This window comes from Girardinichthys multiradiatus, chromosome 9 (assembly GCF_021462225.1).
Source record: "Girardinichthys multiradiatus isolate DD_20200921_A chromosome 9, DD_fGirMul_XY1, whole genome shotgun sequence".
Lineage (NCBI taxonomy): Eukaryota > Metazoa > Chordata > Actinopteri > Cyprinodontiformes > Goodeidae > Girardinichthys > Girardinichthys multiradiatus.
Window position 1 is genome coordinate 47,732,175 of NC_061802.1, and position 19,730 is coordinate 47,751,904.

The 19,730-nt window shown below is 40.7% G+C and overlaps 1 protein-coding gene across 1 annotated transcript in view; it reads right to left on the bottom strand.

Moving 5' to 3' along the window:
* The window catches only part of LOC124873285 (desmoglein-2-like), a 41,358-nt gene extending 22,655 nt beyond the window's left edge, over positions 1-18,703 (bottom strand). The window contains exons 1-9 of the mRNA XM_047373811.1: positions 18,552-18,703; positions 14,612-14,740; positions 14,065-14,220; positions 12,951-13,095; positions 12,534-12,691; positions 11,881-12,015; positions 6,877-7,062; positions 5,671-6,128; positions 5,440-5,582 (exon numbers count right to left, since the gene is read on the bottom strand). Coding sequence (XP_047229767.1) covers positions 5,440-5,582; positions 5,671-6,128; positions 6,877-7,062; positions 11,881-12,015; positions 12,534-12,691; positions 12,951-13,095; positions 14,065-14,220; positions 14,612-14,740; positions 18,552-18,596 — 1,555 coding nt within the window. The 5' untranslated portion in view covers positions 18,597-18,703. The remainder of the gene's footprint in view (positions 1-5,439; positions 5,583-5,670; positions 6,129-6,876; positions 7,063-11,880; positions 12,016-12,533; positions 12,692-12,950; positions 13,096-14,064; positions 14,221-14,611; positions 14,741-18,551) is intronic.
* Between the last annotated feature and the right edge of the window lie 1,027 nt (positions 18,704-19,730).

Consider the following 19,730-nt stretch of genomic DNA (forward strand, 5'->3'; position numbering starts at 1 on the left):
TATATATAAAATATTTGGTGTTGTATTTGTTACTCTCATCTGTGGCCCCTTCGAGATCTCTTTCTCTCAGCAAAGTCCACTCAAACTAATTAAAATGTATCAATATTTTACTTTACTGTAGGCTGTCTGTATAAGGCAGAAATTAGAATCACTTGACAATGTAATATATATTTCAATTGTTAAAGAACTGCCATGTATGAAACAATAATAAACCATTTTCTGATGCATAACTTTTCATCTTCAGTTTCCGTCTTTTCTTTTGAACAAATAAGTTATTGTTCTCTGCTTTTTGGTCAAGTTTTGATTTCATTTAAATAAAAAAATTGACAGTTCGGTTGTTTTCGCGATTTTATATAAAAGTCTGCAGATACTAAGTGATTTATTGTTTGTCCTGTCCTAATGCAAGCTGAGGTTTTTTTATGTCTGTGCACCACCTGTGTAAAATATCCCAGTCCATTAAATCGAACACCCCGATTTCCTTGGTAACCGTTCTGTTTCGGAGGTAAGTGCGCATGCGCTCTCGTGTAGCGTATGTGAACTCTCTGGTCATAAGCGGTGTTTTCGAGTTGTACTGTGTTGCTGTAATTCAGCAAAATAACATGAAACACAACTAGTTACTCTCCCTTTGCTTTTAACTGGGGTATTTAGCAGCGAGCAGACAGACATTAAACATAGCGGTGCTCGTTTTAAAGGCTGGCCGTTCACAAAAGCCTCGAGCTCCGAGGGGAGAGAAGCAAAGAGCATTGAGGCTCCAGCATAGCAGAACAGTTCAGAAACAATTTGGAATGAGGGGGGAAAAAGCTATATTTATGTTTTAGACTGCCTATTGGTAGCGAATCTGATGTTCTTTGTGTGCTCGTGAATTTTTGCAGCCGTAACTGGTTCTGGATGATGGCTTCATAGCAGACAGCCGTTCTTCCCGATACTGCGTACTGGCGCAGAATCTTTTAGTGGTACGCAGTACCGTACCGTACCGGCTCACTTTCACCCCTGTCTATCTCCTTACAAATTTATCGTCTTGTTGATAATGTTAATTCTTAAAACTCTGCTATAAAGCTTATGGTTAGAGTGGCTTAGGTCATCCAGAGCAATCTCTAGTTTTAGGTTCCTATAGAATTTTGATGCTGGAGGACATACTGGCTACTTTTCCTCATTCTACTACTTTATCCTACTACTCACCAAATATACATTATCTGCAGTTACCGCTGCCATCAACTTTAAGTTCACAGTTTTTTTTTTTCTCTCTTAATAGAAATTCCTATTGTCTTGCAATTTCTATGTTTAGCCATGTCACCGTCCTGTACAGGGACAGCAGCTGAGCTATTCCACAGAATTTTACAAATTGATGAATGAAAAATGCCACAAAAAAAAAGACATTTCTGTGACAAATAGAAGGGACAGTATCCCAACAGAGAATAGGTGACACACTAAGAAACAAGTAAATACCACAAGAAATGTTTCTGCTTGGTTTTTATTTTTTAAATTTTTTTGCTGTGAAGTGTTCAATACCCATCATGGTTATCACCTCCATTGTTATGCCCAGTTTCCATCTTTAAATGCAATTTTAGATTTTGGTGAAACCCCAATCTTTCAGTGGTTGGCGTTTTGACCAAGATGGTGCTGCTGATGGCAGCCTCGGAGCTTTGCTCTCTTGTTTTATTCATGTTTTTGTGGTGTTTTCTGCCAATATTTAATGGTCTCATTCAGCAGAGAGGAACTTCTAAACATCAGACAGTCCTCTCTTGGCATTTTTTCCACCATCATTCATTGAGGACCGGCTTCAACGATCCTGGCCAGCAGAGCTGCGGCTCTCTATAGGCTACACCCCCGGCAACAGCAGAGAGGGAAAAAAGCTGGTACGCTCCTTGAGGGGGTATGGAAGCGCCAACCAGTACAGACAAGGAAAACTCATTCGGTCAATAAAACAGTTTACAGTTTGAGAAATGACTACAGGTCAGGACTGCATGTCTTCTTCAGCACTTTGATGTCTGTGCACCATCCTTCGTTTATATAAAAGCAGATTCCACCTTCTCACTTTTTCCCTGATAAGTCTGCATTGCAGTCCGCTTTAAACGGCTGAAAGCCCATTATCAGAAGCGCAGTCTGGGGTGTTCTAACTCAGCCAGGTTTTGGTAAAGCAGAGGGCGGCAGATCCGCTGAGGTTCAAGCTTTTATAGGTGAGAAGGAGTTCGTCCATCTTGTTGGCCAGGCAACGCACATTTGCCAAGTGCATTGAAGGCAGGGTTGCGCGTAGCCCTTGCTGTTGGATCTTAACGCTCCACTTCACTTCAGATGCTGAAAAACAACTGACTGAGCTGATAGATGTGGAGAAAAAACAAATCCTGACTGTCTCATCATTGTTGTTCGGGATTTTAACAGTGCCAACCTCTCCAATGAATGTCCCAAATACAGACAGCACATTAAGTGTCCCACCAGGGATGAAAACACTCTGGACCACGGCTACACAACTATGAAAGATGCATTTCATGCTGTCATCAGGGCTTCTTTGGGACTTTCTGAAAACTCCATCTCATCCCAACTTAAAGGCAGAAATTAAAAGCTTCCAAACTTGTGGTTCGGACTGTTAAAAAGCGGACTGATGACTGGAAGCAGATGTTACAAGCCTGTTTTGACAGCACAGAGTGGCCTGTTTTTGAAACTTAAGCCACTGATTTAAACCAACTTACTGATGTGGTGACATCATACATTAGTTTCTGTGAGGACACCTGTGTGGAGACCAGACCAATACAACAACAATGAACCTTGGTTTACTTTTCATCTAGAGAAGAAGAAGCTCCGCAGGGATAAGGAAGAGGCTCACAGCAGTGAGGACCGAGCCTTGTGTAAGCAGGCCAGGAACAAATGCCCCTTGTCCACTGGCTCGATTTGGCCAGCCTGGAACAGCTCCACATGGCTCTGCACGTTGTGTGTTGCATTTCCATAGACCCGCTTTCACTCCGCTGAAAGGAACACCTCCTGGAGGCGCAGCTTTAAAGCATCATGTGTCATGCTGTATAACCGCGAATAAAACACTGCCGCGATGTGCGGTGAAAACCTTGGCAGGCCATTTGATCGGCTACATCAGCATACACCTTTTCATTCCTTGTCGCCCCATCCAGCTGCCACTGAATATTGCAGTCTCCTATGATCGCCAGAAAAGCTTGCACCCAGGGGGTGACTTTTTTGGATAACTGTCCGGACTCCATCATATGTTTCTCTTACTCGCTTGAATGCACGTTTGAAAATGGTGGTTGTTTTTTTTTTTATGCTGGTCGATTCTTACGGCTGGCAGCGCCCACGGCCAATCAGTGAACAGTCGTTTGTTCACGTCACATACAGTACCGACTCGGCTTCGTTTAGCCCTGCTAAGAAGGAAGTACCGGCACTGAAATAACAGTAATGGAAATGCTCACGAAGCAAACCAAATGGAGCCGAGTCAGGCCAAATGGAGCCAGTGGAAAAGGGGCAAAACTGACCAAGGAGATCAAAGCAGCGTAGAGAAGCTAAAGAAATTCTTCTCACATGGAGACACCTCTGCTGTATGGAATGGTTTGATAAACCTGACTGCCTACAGGAGACCTTCCCCCCAACCCTGAGCAGAATCCTCGCCTGGTAAATCAGTTGAATAGCTTCTAACTGCAGGTATGAAAAGCAGCAGTTTGCACTGTAACCCAACTCCTCCACATCCTATTCAGACACAAATTCTTGCCATACACCCACCACCACCCTACCTTCAGACCCCCTGCATGCACTACGGATCTCAAAGGAAGATGTAAATATGATCTTTCAGCGCTTGAAAACAAAGAAGGCTTCAGGACCTGATAATGTCTTCCCATCATGCCTGAGACCCTGACCCGACCAACTGGCCCCCATCTTCACTGAGATCTTCAACAAGTCAATGGAGCTGTGTGAGGTTCCCACCTGCTTCAAATGCTCCACCATCATCCCAGTACCCAAGAAACCCCCCATCAAAGGATTAAATGACTACAGGCCTGTCACCCTGACATCAGAGGTCATGAAATCCTTTGAGCCACTAGTGTTGAAGCACCTGAAGGACATCACAAGCCTTGCTGGACACCCTGCAGATCGTCTACTGGGTAAACAGGTTGACAGATGATGCAGTCAACTTAGTAAACAGGATGAATTCAACACTTCATCTTGCTACACCTCGACCACCCAGGGATATACGCCAGGATCCTGTTTGTGGACTTCAGCTCGGCCTTCAACATTATCAATCCAGACATCCTCCACCAGAAGCTCATCCAGCTCAAAGTCCTGGCCTCCACCTGTCAGTGGATCACTAGTTTCCTTGAAGGACCGGTAGCAGCAAGTGAGGCTGGGGAGCATCTTTTCCCACACCAGAACTATTAGCGACCCCCAGGGGTGTGTTCTCTCCCAACTCCTCTTCTCTCTGGACACAAATGACTGCACCTCAGCAGACCCGTCTGTGAAACTCCTGATGTTTGCAGATGACGCCGCTGTAATTGGCTTGAACCAGGACAGTGATGAGTCTGCATACAGACAGGAGGTGGATTGGCTGTTACACTGCTGTGGTCAGAACCACCTGGAACTTAACCCACTCAAGGCTGTGGAGATGATAGTGGACTTTCGGAGAACACCACCCCCACACACCATCCTCAACAACACTGTGTCTGCTGTGTACCACTTCCGGTTCCTAGGAACCACCATTTCTCGAAACCTGAGATGGTCCTCACACATAGATAATGTTCAGAAGAAGGCTCAGCAGAGACTGTTCAACCTTCCAGATCTTCTACACTGCCATCATTCAGTCTGTCCTGTCTTCTTCCATCTCAGTGTGGTTTGGCTCATCCACAATACAGGACAGGTCCAGACTGCAACAAACAATCAGGTCTGCAGAGAGAATCCTCAGGGCTGACCTTCCCTCCATCCTGGACTTATGCGAGGTCTAGGGTCAGGAAAACTCTCTGGCTAAAGATAATTCCTATTTCAGAAGCATGTTTTTTCATGATTATTCATCCTATCAAATAAGAAGCTGAAAGAAAACAAAAACTCACAATAAACAAATCCCCTGAAATCCTGCTCTGCTAATCTCTAACCCACCTTCAGTGACTAAGATAACTGCTATACGGTGTTTAGTGGCCTTTAATATCTACATGGAGATGAGTCTTACAAAAACACAACACCAGATACATAAGGCACATGGGTGCACTTGTGTGTTATATGGAATACCAGATGTCCTGGAAAAATGACCAGTTCAAGACAGTTTTACTGAACTTGAGTAAGATATAATGTTGTTTGACAACTTGAACGTACAGCAGGTGGATATTTGATAAATAGCAACTTCCTGCATCTCAAGTTTTCAGCATTTACAAGGAACAAAATTATTAATACATCTAGCAATTCCAAAGTTTTTCTATTGTGTCCTAATATATTAAACCTACAATTATAAAACTGTACCTTTTGTGATGCAGAGTATTTTAGCCGTATATGTCCCATTGACCAGAAATGGAGACTCCCTGTCAGGTATCTTGTTCAGTTTGATCTCAGCTGTCTCGGGGTCAACTGTAAACCAGTTATGAGGGTCTGAGCCTTTTAAATATCTACAAATAATATAAAGGAATAATTAGATGAGTTAAGAAAAACTGAAGCGTTATCTTTATAAACCTTGTGTTTGTGTGATTAACTGACCTGACATTCTCCGCTGGTTTCCCAGTGTCTTTATCTGTTGCAGGATAACGGCCAATCACTTTATTAACAATATCGCCTCCTTCTACGACAGGAATAGCTTTAACTGCTTGATCAAACTGTGGTCCTTCTGGCTGGTTCTTTACAGCGATTTTGATTGGGTAGGTTTTAAATGTTGTTCCACTGGCACCACTGGTGCCGCTGGCGGAACCTGCGCCACTGCCGCCGGCGCCGCCGGCGCCGCTGGCACCACTGGCGCCAGTGGCACCAGTGGAGCCACCCACACCACTGCCACCGCTGGCACCACTGGCACCACTGACACCACTGGCGCCAGTGGCCCCTCCGGCTCCTCCTCCAAAACCTATACTAGCTCCATTTGAGCCTGATCCATCAAACTGTGGAGCCTTGTTCCGCACTGCTAGCCCTAGTTCCAGGTTTTTCATATCCTCGTAGTCCACAGGCTGAAAAAGGATACAGAAAAACAACATTTTGGCTGAAACAAAATGTCAGCAACTCAGACAGCAACTGTATGATCAAGTAATTGCTAACAGTTCATCATTAACATATATAAGTATCTTGGGTATCAATTTAGAGACAAAAATTTCAACATAGAGATTAAGCGAGAATATCTGCGGTTTCTGCTGTACATAGTGACATGTTTTGGCAGTGGTTCAGGAGTTCATGTTTGCCTTTAAACAGAGAATCCCACATAGAATTCTGGCCAAAATTATTCATACCACGGGCAGGTTTAGGTTTAAACTGATTTTTATTCAACCAAGAAGTTTGTCTTTGACAGTAAATGAGACAAGCATTTCTACAAGTATCATAAAGCAATGTAAAAGAAGTATCAATATTGAATGTTTTTTGCATTTTATGAAAAAAAGCATGTTAATTATTTATATCCTTCTTAATCAATCAATAGAAAACTCTTTACTGACATTACAGTAAAGCCTGCTTATAACTGAGCAGCTTTTCACAGACTTGGACCTGTTTAAGGTTGGAAGGCCTCCTTGCCATCACCCTAATCTTTAGCTCTCTCCACAGATTCTCTATCAGATTCATGTCTAGATTTTGGCTGGGTCACTCGAAAACTTTAATATTACTTCCTGTCAGAAGAAACATATTAGTCAAATGAAAAGATTACCTTAAACCTAAATCTGCCAGGGGTCTGAATAATTTTGGGCTTAAAAAAAAAAAAAAGTATTATACCTTCTCAAGCATTAGGATGCCGTCGTTGGTCCGGGGATCAGTTTTTATACTGAAATATCCGGCCTCATTGCCTTTGACTATGTCAAAAACCGCTTCCCAGTTGTCTGTGTTCTGAAGGTCCAGATCCTGTGCTGTGATCCTCATCACCTCAACACCAAATGTGTTCTCCTCAATTGTTCCGTCATACTGCAAAAAGACAGTACAGTACAACATGATGGTAGGAGGGTTCATTATAATAATTATTGTTATTGTAATTACGTAAAATAGAACAGTTGTTCATCACAATTTTTGTGACCTGCATATGTAACAAAGAAATAGCGTGGATTTTCATTCCGTGTCACAATTGTTCCAGGTGCTTGATGACAGTCCTATAATGTCAAGAATAATTCAAGAGCTCTATCATGGTCCTACAGTGAATCTCTTTGTTTAGGTGTATTGCTCGGTATTTAGGACACTGAAATGTTGTTTTGGAAAAATGTTTTTCTGAGGTTTCCAGTCTACAGCAGCAAGGAGTGGACAGATCACAGAAGAGCCAGGTTCTTAAGTAAGGGCTCAGTGGACAACTGAGTCCTACTTGAGAAGTTCTCCAGCATCGCAGGGTGAAATGTGGGAAACCTGTGACTTCTCCGCAAAGCTCCTCGGGCTGTCAGTGCCTTGTGTTGCCTTTTGGTTCCAAGTTTGCAGATCTGTGACGCTGTGTTTTTAGACCATTGGCCTGTCTTGTTTGACATTTTAATTCCTGGTAACACTTTTAATCTAGTGCTTCTGTTCACCAAGTCCAGATTATTAACCCTTCCACTGCAGTCCTGTTTACTAACTTCTTCAATCAAAAACATGTCCTGTCTGGGACTGTATGACCTGATACAGATTACCCTAGCTCTTGGTTTCATTCCACCTGCCAGACTCTAGTAAAAGCTGCAGCTCCGCTGAAACCCAGGTTTCCATAAACTAAGTCTGAGTCATGGCTGGATGAACACCTCAGGACCAGGCTGTCCCTGGAGAAGGTTCTTAAGCCTTTACATCTTAACGAAATGAGGAAGAAGGACCCAAAATGTTGGTCAGGTTGGTGAATATCTCATAGGCGACAATGTCCCAAAGACTAACAGGAACAAGTTGGTCATAGACTCAAGTGATTCTAACAATAGTTATAGCTAATTAGAAACCTGACACCTAAAGAAGGTTAGTTACTGAAACACATAGAACAGTAATATTAACACTGCTGCTCAGTCCACAACAATTATAACATCTGAAAACCTCAATTATTGGAGCAGCTTAGCTAGACATTTCACAATAATTGTTATGGACAAAATCATTCTGAAATATGTTGATATGGAGCCACTCTGAATTTTCAGCATGGCGCCCATGACAGTCATTATTCAAAATGACCGCCACTGCAACTGGTTTCTTATAAATTTTCTGATCAGCGATATATATATCTACTAATATTTAAGGCCCAATTGGTTTGTCTACCATAATATTGACAAGTATGTTGCTTAGAGCAGGGGTTTAAAACAGAAGTGGGCGGGACTTGGGTCAGAATTCTTTTTCTTTTCTTTGAAATCTAGAATATGGATTTGTGTGGAATGTTTTGATCCAATGTGTAAAATAACTGTTTACAATTTACTCTACATTTTACATATTCTTGAAACTTGAATTGACAACGGCATTTGATCACATTAGTAATATAATTAGGTTTCATGTAAATGTGAAACTTAAACTGGAAACAGTCAACATAACACACTAAGTTGCTGCAGTAATTCTGTGTCTTGAAGTAAGGTTGCACAATTACGCACTCGTTGGTCCAATTCAAGTGTTGAAGCAGGCCACCATGGCCAGGAGGTTTTCTGCAGAAGAAGCAGATGTCTTGTCTTATTTCAGAAGTACTTGGTAACTTGGACCTTGTGCGCTTGTATACTTTCTGTGGTTCATGACTGTCACTGCCTGTTCCTAGTGTTTGCTTTTCTGCTCTTTGAAGCTTAGTTAGTATTATGCTTCAGCCTGCATGTTTTATGGTAATGAACTTTGTTCGCAACCATGGCTGCTTCAATACCTTGGCCCTCATCCAGTCTTTCAAGAAGGAGTGTGGAAGGGAGTTGGCCAAGTTCATTGAACTGAATCAAATGTTCTGCAAGTGAACTGTATCCACTTCCCTTGTCAATTCGCTTGGACTGCAAAGGAAATGTTAATGTCTCTGCCTTGTGTTATTGGCACATAATACAAAGGTTCCAGTCAGTCTACTGGTGTACAAGAAGCCGATGGCCCTTGACCATCAATAATAACAAGTTTGAAACACTTTGACATTTTGTCTGGCAGTAATGGCAGAAGGGTTATCCTTTTACCACCTTTTACTTGAGAGATACACATTCAGATATGGGATACAACTTGGTTCGGATATGAAAATTGACCTACAGCTAGCCCGATCATTCATCCAGTGCCATTTCATTTACAGGTCCTTCTCAAAATATTAGCATATTGTGATAAAGTTCATTATTTTCCATAATGTCATGATGAAAATTTAACATTCATATATTTTAGATTCATTGCACACTAACTGAAATATTTCAGGTCTTTTATTGTCTTAATATGGATGATTTTGGCATACAGCTCATGAAAACCCAAAATTCCTATCTCACAAAATTAGCATATCATTAAAAGGGTCTCTAAACGAGCTATGAACCTAATCATCTGAATCAACGAGTTAACTCTAAACACCTGCAAAAGATTCCTGAGGTCTTTAAAACTCCCAGCCTGGTTCATCACTCAAAACCCCAATCATGGGTAAGACTGCCGACCTGACTGCTGTCCAGAAGGCCACTATTGACACCCTCGAGCAAGAGGGTAAGACACAGAAAGAAATGTCTGAACGAATAGGCTGTTCCCAGAGTGCTGTATCAAGGCACCTCAGTGGGAAGTCTGTGGGAAGGAAAAAGTGTGGCAGAAAACGCTGCACAACGAGAAGAGGTGACCGGACCCTGAGGAAGATTGTGGAGAAGGGCCGATTCCAGACCTTGGGGGACCTGCAGAAGCAGTGGACTGAGTCTGGAGTAGAAACATCCAGAGCCACCGTGCACAGGCGTGTGCAGGAAATGGGCTACAGGTGCCGCATTCCCCAGGTCAAGCCACTTTTGAACCAGAAACAGCGGCAGAAGCGCCTGACCTGGGCTACAGAGAAGCAGCACTGGACTGTTGCTCAGTCGTCCAAAGTACCTTTTTCGGATGAAAGCAAATTCTGCATGTCATTCGGAAATCAAGGTGCCAGAGTCTGGAGGAAGACTGGGGAGAAGGAAATGCCAAAATGCCAGAAGTCCAGTGTCAAGTACCCACAGTCAGTGATGGTCTGGGGTGCCGTGTCAGCTGCTGATGTTGGTCCACTGTGTTTTATCAAGGGCAGGGTCAATGCAACTAGCTATCAGGAGATTTTGGAGCACTTCATGCTTCCATCTGCTGAAAAGCTTAATGGAGATGAAGATTTCATTTTTCAGCACGACCTGGCACCTGCTCACAATGCCAAAACCACTGGTAAATGGTTTACTGACCATGGTATCACTGTGCTCAATTGGCCTGCCAACTCTCCTGACCTGAACCCCATAGAGAATCTGTGGGATATTGTGAAGAGAACGTTGAGAGACTCAAGACCCAACACTCTGGATGAGCTAAAGGCCGCTATCGAAGCATCCTGGGCCTCCATAAGACCTCAGCAGTGCCACAGGCTGATTGCCTCCATGCCACGCCACTTTGAAGCAGTCATTTCTGCCAAAGGATTCCCGACCAAGTATTGAGTGCATAACTGTACATGATTATTTGAAGATTGATGTTTTTTGTATTAAAAACACTTTTCTTTTATTGGTCGGATGAAATATGCTAATTTTGTGAGATAGGAATTTTGGGTTTTCATGAGCTGTATGCCAAAATCATCCGTATTAAGACAATAAAAGACCTGAAATATTTCAGTTAGTGTGCAATGAATCTAAAATATATGAATGTTAAATTTTCATCATGACATTATGGAAAATAATGAACTTTATCACAATATGCTAATATTTTGAGAAGGACCTGTATGTGCGATCTGTACACCATCCAGGTAACTATTTGAAAATCAAGTAAAGCCCCGTTACCCTTGGCTCGGCTGTCCCGCGGTAGCACATCCTGTCTATCCAACTACATCTACATGATATTCACTACATGTGGGGCTAACATTAGATAGATTTTAGGAAACTACATTTTCACTAAACTATTCCCACAAGCAGTAGATTTTCAATAACTTCAGAAATAACAGAATAAGTGTATTTAGCTGACACTGAACCCCATGCTGAGTGGTGTCACCAGTGTGCCCTGGCTATGCTTCAACACCTACTATCTATTACATTTTCTACAATACTTTAACACTCTAACAATAAAAAGTCTTCATTTCACAGACTTAGGGATTTATGAGTATAGCGGCCTTAACTTATTTGGTCGAAATTACATTATGTTTTTCTTTAAATGTTGGTTCATCGCCACATTGAATAAAAATGGTGGTCTTAAAGCGTGACATGGAGGGACGCTTCTCTGCAATTTCAGTTTTAAATTTGAATTTCCCATCTTAAAAAAAATGTAGGATTTGACACAACATCATCCTAATTAGGCAAATCTTTTAACTTGATTGCAAACTATTTTCACAGCAATTAATGGCAGCCATCTTGAAAATGTTATCATTCATGTTGCAATTTCTAAAAACTGTGTATGATAGATAATTTGGAATAAATTTATCTTAGATATAATTACATATCCATCCCTGATAAAAACGTTGGTCATAAATCGGGTATTATTGGTGGCCAGTTCTAAAAGTGGCTGCCATGTTGAAAATTCAGGATGGCTCCATATGCACATCTTTCTGGGATGCCTTTGGCTGTAACTGTACCAGATTTTATGCTTGGATCACAAAGTGCCCAATTCTTCAGGTTAGCTGTTCCACTAAACAGCAACATGTTTTAACTGAAACATTTTTACATGATAAAAGCTTACATCTGGTTTTTCCAAAGTTGGAAAATTGTCATTCACATCAAGGATGGTGATAGTAACAGTTCCTGTTGCAATGTTTCCCCCTTCTGCACCATATAGATCTTTACCAGTCACTGTTAGAATATATGTGTCTTCTTCCTGAAAGAAAAATAGCATACATTGCTAGCCTAACAAAGGTAAGACACGTTTAATTCTCAAACCCTAAACACACACAAGACACCCAAAACCACTACATTCAAACAATAAAATTTTAAAATTTAAATTTAATTACCAATTCTACCATTAGTCAGTGATCAAGGAAACACTTTAATGAGATGTTCTGATCAAAAGCTGCAGTAAAACAAGACATTTCAGTCCTGATTTAAAATAACCAACTGTTTCTGCACATCTCAGGTTGTCAGGGAGTCTGTTTCAGTGCTAAAGAGCACATAAACTAAATGTTGACCATAACTGGCACCCATGTGAGCAGTTATGTGGAAAATGTTTTCTTATATAAAGGCAGCTTTTCTAGGACAAACAGTAAAGTGTCAATGCAAACCTCTGTGACCTCTTTGCAATGAACTGTTTGTTTGCTCAAGGTCTGTTATGTTTACAACACACTGATGCACAAAATACCAAAATAACAGGAAAAAAGCAGTTCCTGGTGGAGTTCATACTTCTCTGTCCAACATAGCATTCTGAACAAAGATCACGCCATCCTTGGTAATGCCGAAATAGTGGTGGGGTTTCTGATCTATGATGGAGTAGGCGATCTTAGAATTGTTCGTCCCTGGTTCATCTGCATCAGTGGCTTTGATTATTGTAACTGACGTCCCTGTAAAAACAGTTTTAAATGAAACCAACGTAAAAAATGTTTTACTCTGGATAATACGTGGTTTAAGAGATAATAAAGAGTTTGAGAATGATACATTTAAAATGTATTTAATTGAGTAATAAAATGTGGATCACAAGGTGCTTGAGCGTTTGTTTAAACAGAACAAGTTGTGATACTCTGTGATATCAGTTTAATCCATTTAGAAACAGTTCCATTTTGATTTTTATTGATTTGTGAGTTTTATATTTGCAACACTGGCCTGCAGCACTGTTCTCGTCCACCGAAGCTCTCAGCAGTGATGAATCAAAGATCGGAGGATTGTCATTCTCATCAATAACCTTAATTTTGAGGTCAATTTTTTTCTCTGCTTCAGTGCCATCTGGGAATTTAGCAAAACCTCCAAGCTGAAACGATAAATCATAGTGCTGTTACCTGTCATGCTTACAAACAAAAATAAAAATTAATCACAGACACATACTAAGAATACATAAAGTTTGAATGTATTAAAATGAGATTGTCCAGCAGAAGGTGCACAGGATTTACGTGACTTCATTGCAGTTGTTCTTCACCCCCACATGTTCAGCTGGTGATAGAAATGTTCTCAGTACTGCTCACAGAAGAAGCTGTGGGAGTGGCAGTGGTGGATACAGCTGCCTAAAATTGTTTTTGCCAAGACCTGTCCCAAACTGACAAAAACTGAGCGTAGACCGTCCCACACATGCAGTTACTATTTCAGCAGATAGGCTGCTGATTGAAATGCTGCCTAAAAACCTCATACTGAGAGAGCAATTGCATATGCAGTATGTTGAAATCTGTAGGCTCCAACCTTTAAGCAGATGATGCGGCCATGCGTGGGCTTACAAACTACTAGAATATCTCTAAAGAAGCAAGGATGAACCAAGGTTTTTCGCTCTGTGCAGAACACTTTTTATTCGTCCGTTTTTCTCAGTCTCATTTTCGAAAACCACTGGTGAATTTATCCTCTCACACAACAGACTATAAAGAAAATTAAAGCTAAAAGGTCATGACTTTTCTATAGTATACATTGTTGCAGAAGCTCAGAAACACCTCAGTAAATCATCATCATCATCTCTGCATACACATATATAAGTTAAAATATGATCCTGATCAAGGTCATTTAAGCCCAAAAAAACTATCTTAGTAAAAATAAAAATGTTGATTCTTACACAAATCATGTGTCATTTATGTTGTGTGGGGTCATTAGCGTATTTAATGTGGGTAAAGCTCAACTAATGCTGAACAAGATTGGAGCTCTATTGTCTCTTGTTGTACTGTATCTGAAAATCTTTTTTTTTTTTTGTTCACATTTCTCACAGACAACCATGTGTTTGGAATTACAGCCGGAAACTTACCTGGTACTTGTCAATCTGCTCCCTGTCAAGCTTTCTGGTCACTCGAACGTTTCCAGTATGAGCGTCAACCACAAAAACATGAAAAGGATGCTGGTTTGCTCCAATACCTTCTAAGGAGTAGAGAATATTTGTTCCAGTTTGTTGGTCTGAACGGATCTGAAACAAAAGGAGACTCGATGATTTCACTGGAGCGAAAAGGAGAACCACTGAAGACACTTTGAAGATGGTTCTGCATGTAAATACCTCACACACAGCTGGTACCTGATCTTACACCCAGCGCTAATGCTAATAATGACCTTCGATCTTTTGTTTCATTATTTGAGTCTGCTATGACATGGTTTTCATGTGATGACTGTACCTGCTGAAAGTGGCCCCCAGTCCACTCAGCAGCAGCAGTGCCTGCTCTAACTGTCAAACATCTATTACAATTTGAGAAAACAAAGCAACACGAATGAATCTAATTTACCTGGTCTAACTGTAATTCTGTCCTTCATGTTCCACCACAACCAGATTTTCCATGTCAGTGAATTGGCTCTGAGTCACTCACCTTGGCAATAGACTCCAGTTGAGTGTAGTCAACATTTTCCTTCAAAGTTAATGGAGGGGGAACCCAGTTTCTTTTATGTCGCACCAGATTAACTCCAGAATGAGCTCTTATCACCACAGCAGCCTGAAGCTGTGAACACAAGAAAAAAAATCATATTTAGGTCAAATTTGACAGAAAACATTTGTTTTAGATTGGGAAGCACACAAGTCATAGAAACACAAATCAGTGAGATTTCTTTATTTGGTTTCTGAGGACATGTTATGGTCACAATATTACTTAATAAACACAGAATGGATGAATCAGTACATAGTAATAATAATTAATGAAGATAGCCCTCTGCTTCGTTGCAGTCATATTCAATAACGTAGAATATGTGTTCCAATGAAGTTTGTCAGAGTATTTTTTGAAAATAACCTTTGACCAGGTCAAATACAAACCTTTCAAAAGCCCCACATTTCTGTATCATGTTAAAAGTTTTTTTATTGCTCTGATGTAATATAATCCTGAATATCATGTTTTCATTAGGCTGTAAGCAGCATCCTCATAATTAACAGAAATAAAGGTTTGAAAACTTCAGTTTGTATGCAGTTAATCTATATAATGTGTTTCATTCAGTGAGCTTAGTTACTAAAATAAATGAACTTTTCAACAATATTCTAATTTACTGAATGGGTCTGTAAGTGATAATGGTAAATGATAATGTAAAAGGGCTTTTTAGTTCAGTCCTCTTCTTTTTTGGTGTTGTTTCCTTTGCTGATATTGACACCTCAGAATGTTGCTGCCTGGATTTGTTGATCCAATTTAAACTAGTTCAGGGAAAGCAGCCAAGGGCATATTTTGTAAAAAATAAAAATAAATTAAAAAAAAGCGTATTTTTAAAAAGATCTGCCTTACAATGAGATGAGCACACAGCTTTGGACCGAAATGTGTGAATTTTCTGTCCACCTCTGTAGGTACTGGAATGTTTCTTATCAACAGTGAAAAAACTTAAAATGACATCAGCTTGTATTATAATTAAGCCTTCTTAATCTTCTACATTTATCCTCCATAGCTATTGGTTAATGAAGAAGTCAACTGAAAGGAGTTTTTCTTTTTTATTTCATAATTAAAACTAATAAAGATTCAGGTGAAATCTGGTGACCCCCGGGTAAGCAGCTGCTCCTCTGACCCTAACTCTGTCTGCAGGGTGTCTGGATGTGTTTTTAAAGTGGAACTAATCCCGATTATCGGAGGTCGAGAAAGCCTTTAAGGAGCCCAGTTGGCCTGAGCCTAATCATTTCCAGCCGCTGGCTAAAGGCACTGACTCAGCGATGCCCAAAGTTGGCGCAGCCGCGGCATTGGAGAAGCAATTCAAACTCCTGACTCGCTACGGGGGCGTGTCTGAGTGAGACGATTTTATACCCGAACGCGGGGGCTGTGAAACAAGCATATACCGAGCCGTACCATTTGAACCAACACAAAAATTCAACTGCAGTAACCACCGTTCAACCCAAAGAGAGCAGCACAAAGATGGTTTTAGGACAGATATTCCAGAATTAGAAACGTTTACATGAAATTTAAAAAACATTGCACAGTAACATAAAGATAGCTCCCTTAAGGCACCATTTATACAGTTTATTTGCAAACAATAGTTGGCTTTGGGTTTAGTTCCTCTGTAAGTAAAGGTTCTTACATACTTAAGTAAATTTATTGAACAAGAGGCTAGGATGTTACCTCAACTTTTTAATTGTCATTAACAGTTTTATTTTCATAAGCTTGTATAAGCACCACTGGGTTTGATGTGTTGGCTAATGGAATCAACTGAGAAAAAGTATATTCCTCACTGAAGCCAAATCTATTGTCATTCTTTACAAACAGCAATCATGACAGACTCCACCATTTTATTTACTATAAAAAAGACCTGGAATCATCCACAGGTAAGCTGCTCCACCCACAGTTACAAAAAAACAAAGACTTCAGAAAATGTACAGGAGGATACAGAAAGTGATCCTCCAGCCACAGACCCTTCATCAGTGTTCAGGTTGTACGTTATTTAACAGAAACGGGTGATATCATTTTGAGAGATGTTTTCTAGCAGAACCAGGAAATAAACAACCATCCATCCATTTTCTATATCCGCTTCTTCCGAAAATGGTTGAGGGGGAGCTGGTGCCTATCTCCAGTGGTCTACAAGCGAGAGGCAGGGTACACCCTGGACAGGTCAGCAGTCCATCACAGAGCAACAGAGACATACAGGACAAACAACCACGTACACACCCATTCACACCTAAGGGCAATTTAGAGAGACCAGTTCTCCTAATAGTCATTTTTTTTGGACTGTGGCAGGAAGCCAGAGTGCCCGGTGAGAACCCACGCATGCACGGGGAGAACATGCAAACTCCATAAAATAGGAACCCAGGACCCAGTTGAATCCAGGACTTTCTTGCTGCAAGGCCACCGTGCTACCAACTGCGCCATCCTGTAGCCTGACATAAACAACCCTGACAGCTAAATAATACAGTCTCCTTAGCGTCAGAACAAATACGGCCTGCATATCATGAGTACTCATCCTTCCTGCCCACAGCCTCTGAAGAAGCTTGGATAATATGAGTTGAAGATCATTTCCCATTGTGGTTAGTAAAGTAATTCTGAATTGAATCTAAATTGCATGCTTTGGCATCAGTCGGATGTGTAAAGTACTGAGAACCATGTTCAGAATGGTTGGATGGATTTGGCTAAAATAAGCCCCCCAAAGCTGGTTTTAATATTTCTAGCCTCAAGTAAACATAACACAAACCCTGAACCTGCTCTTAGTGTCTTTGAACAATGATACTTGACTCAAACTCTCACATTGTTTTTCTTATTTATTTTGTTATGTAGTTAAGCAATTCTTGTGGGTATAACAGCCATACTGACCAATGGGTAAAATCCCAACCAGTCCTCTCAGTGTAAACAAAATCTCAATATTATTTTAATATCTTCAAAGAAACAGCATGGCAAATTGTCTCCAGCAGCAGAAAACCCCATTCATAATAAGAACAGTTGGGTAATCAAAGGCATCGTTGATGAAGATAATATGAAAGACTAATCGATCACAAATAACAAGGGGCCACTATGGAAGCCCAGTGTCAGCATTATGACTTTAAAATGTAAAGAGTTTATTAGGGTTGTCTGCTCAGGATCCTGATCGAAGCTCCATTAAAAGGTCCTCAAACCCCCCAGCAAATAAATTATTAAATACTTTCAATAATTTTGTCGACGTTTACATTTAGTATTTCTTACAAAACTTTTTCACATTTTAACTTTGTATGTTTGTATGTTCATATTTGACTATACATTATTAATGTATGAAACATTTTTAGATTATTACAGCGGTAGGGGAAACAGGGGAAACAAATACATGTGACCTAAATACATTCAGTTTGGTGCTGGGTTCAACCCATGATGAGTGGATGAAACTGTCCTGATCGCAAACAAAGCAGGAGTATGGTCGTTGATCAGCTGTATGGAACAGGGCTACATCATCCCGCCGTCACTCAAGTAAAAGCATTTAAAGGCAACAGTAACATGCAGAAACATTTAATGAAAAGCAGGCCTGTAAGCCGACACTTGCAGTTCCAGAACAAGGCCTGCAACTGACGTAATGTTTCCGGATTTAAAGGAAAGCATCGTCAGAATCATGAGTAATAAAGATCCCATCATTCAGCAAATCAGCTCATGCCCGGAAATGAATAAAGAAGTGACGGATTACATTTTAGGACAGTCCGCTGTGTTTTTTTGGGTAGTAGCCAACGTGGAAAACAGACTGAATTTGTTTCCTGAGTCAGAGTGCGATTTCCCTGATGCAGACCAACGCCCTGGGCTTGTAGTGAAAAGCAAAGGTGCGAGTTTCTACCTGAGAGAAATGGGGATTTTGTTTTTAAAAGTACCTCTAAAATACGCAAAATTCAGCTGTACTCACCCCAAACAAAAGTGACCCCAACAAAAACCAGGACAATTGAATCATGATAACCGGATGAAGTCCAGTGGTTTCAGTAAACCCACGGAGTCCAGATGGGCTTGTTGCTCGTCTGCTCCGATCAGATTTAGGAAGGAGACTTTAACTAGGAGTGACCCAACGATCACACAGAGTACCAAACAGTCCACACCCCTAAGGTAAGGTGTGGTGTTTGTAACTTCTCTAGAAGCCTGTTAATTACAGATTCCCAGACATACAGGCTCAAACACGGAATTATATGTAGATAACAGCCGGAGGCCAAAATTATACTGGCTTAATGGAGAGAGTGAATCACCACAACAGCTTTCATTTTCTGAAATAAAGCTCTCAGAATACCAGAGCTCATTGTTTTATTAACGTTTATTTAAGAAAAAAATTTTTTTTTTCAATGTTCCAACATTTTTTTTCAGATACATTTCTTATCAATAATGTGTAGACAGAGACATTCATTGTGACAAATGTATTTCTGGCACAAACAGAACACTGAATGGGGCTTATGTTGTGTGTAGGTATGAACTGTACAGTTCAAATAAAGTATGGTTATTGTGATGCTCAACAGTTTATCAAATACATTCTGCATACAATGAAAATTATATTTAAGTACCAAAAAGTGCAAAAACAGTTCGATGTAGTTCCTCATTCAGTGTCAAAAAACAGTACGTAAAAAGGGACTGTGTCCCTGACCTGGTTTAAACTCTCTGTAGTGCAGCTCATTGGAACACGTGACAACATACAGCTTCAACATCATTGACAAAGTAATATTTATTGCTGTACCAAAAGGGGTGTTGTCTGCCTGCTGGACCGCTGTCAGTTTGAGCCCAGCTTTACCATTTCATATCCGGAACGACACCGAAACGCAACTTGCCTGTATGATCATGTTGTGTAAAAATACCAAACTGATTAAAGAGCTATGAAAATATGAAATCATTCATTTGATGATATACATTACCAGCATATATGTGCACCACACTTCATCAGTCCATTGTCTTCCACTTACTCAAGATCAGGTCCATCAGAGAACAGGTCCAGGAGTTAGATCTAGACATCCTTCTCCTCAGCAATACACTTGCTCTTATTCTGGGGGAAATATAGTCCTTCCAGCAAGTTCTGGCACTGGACTTGTCTCCCCGAAGTGGAATATTC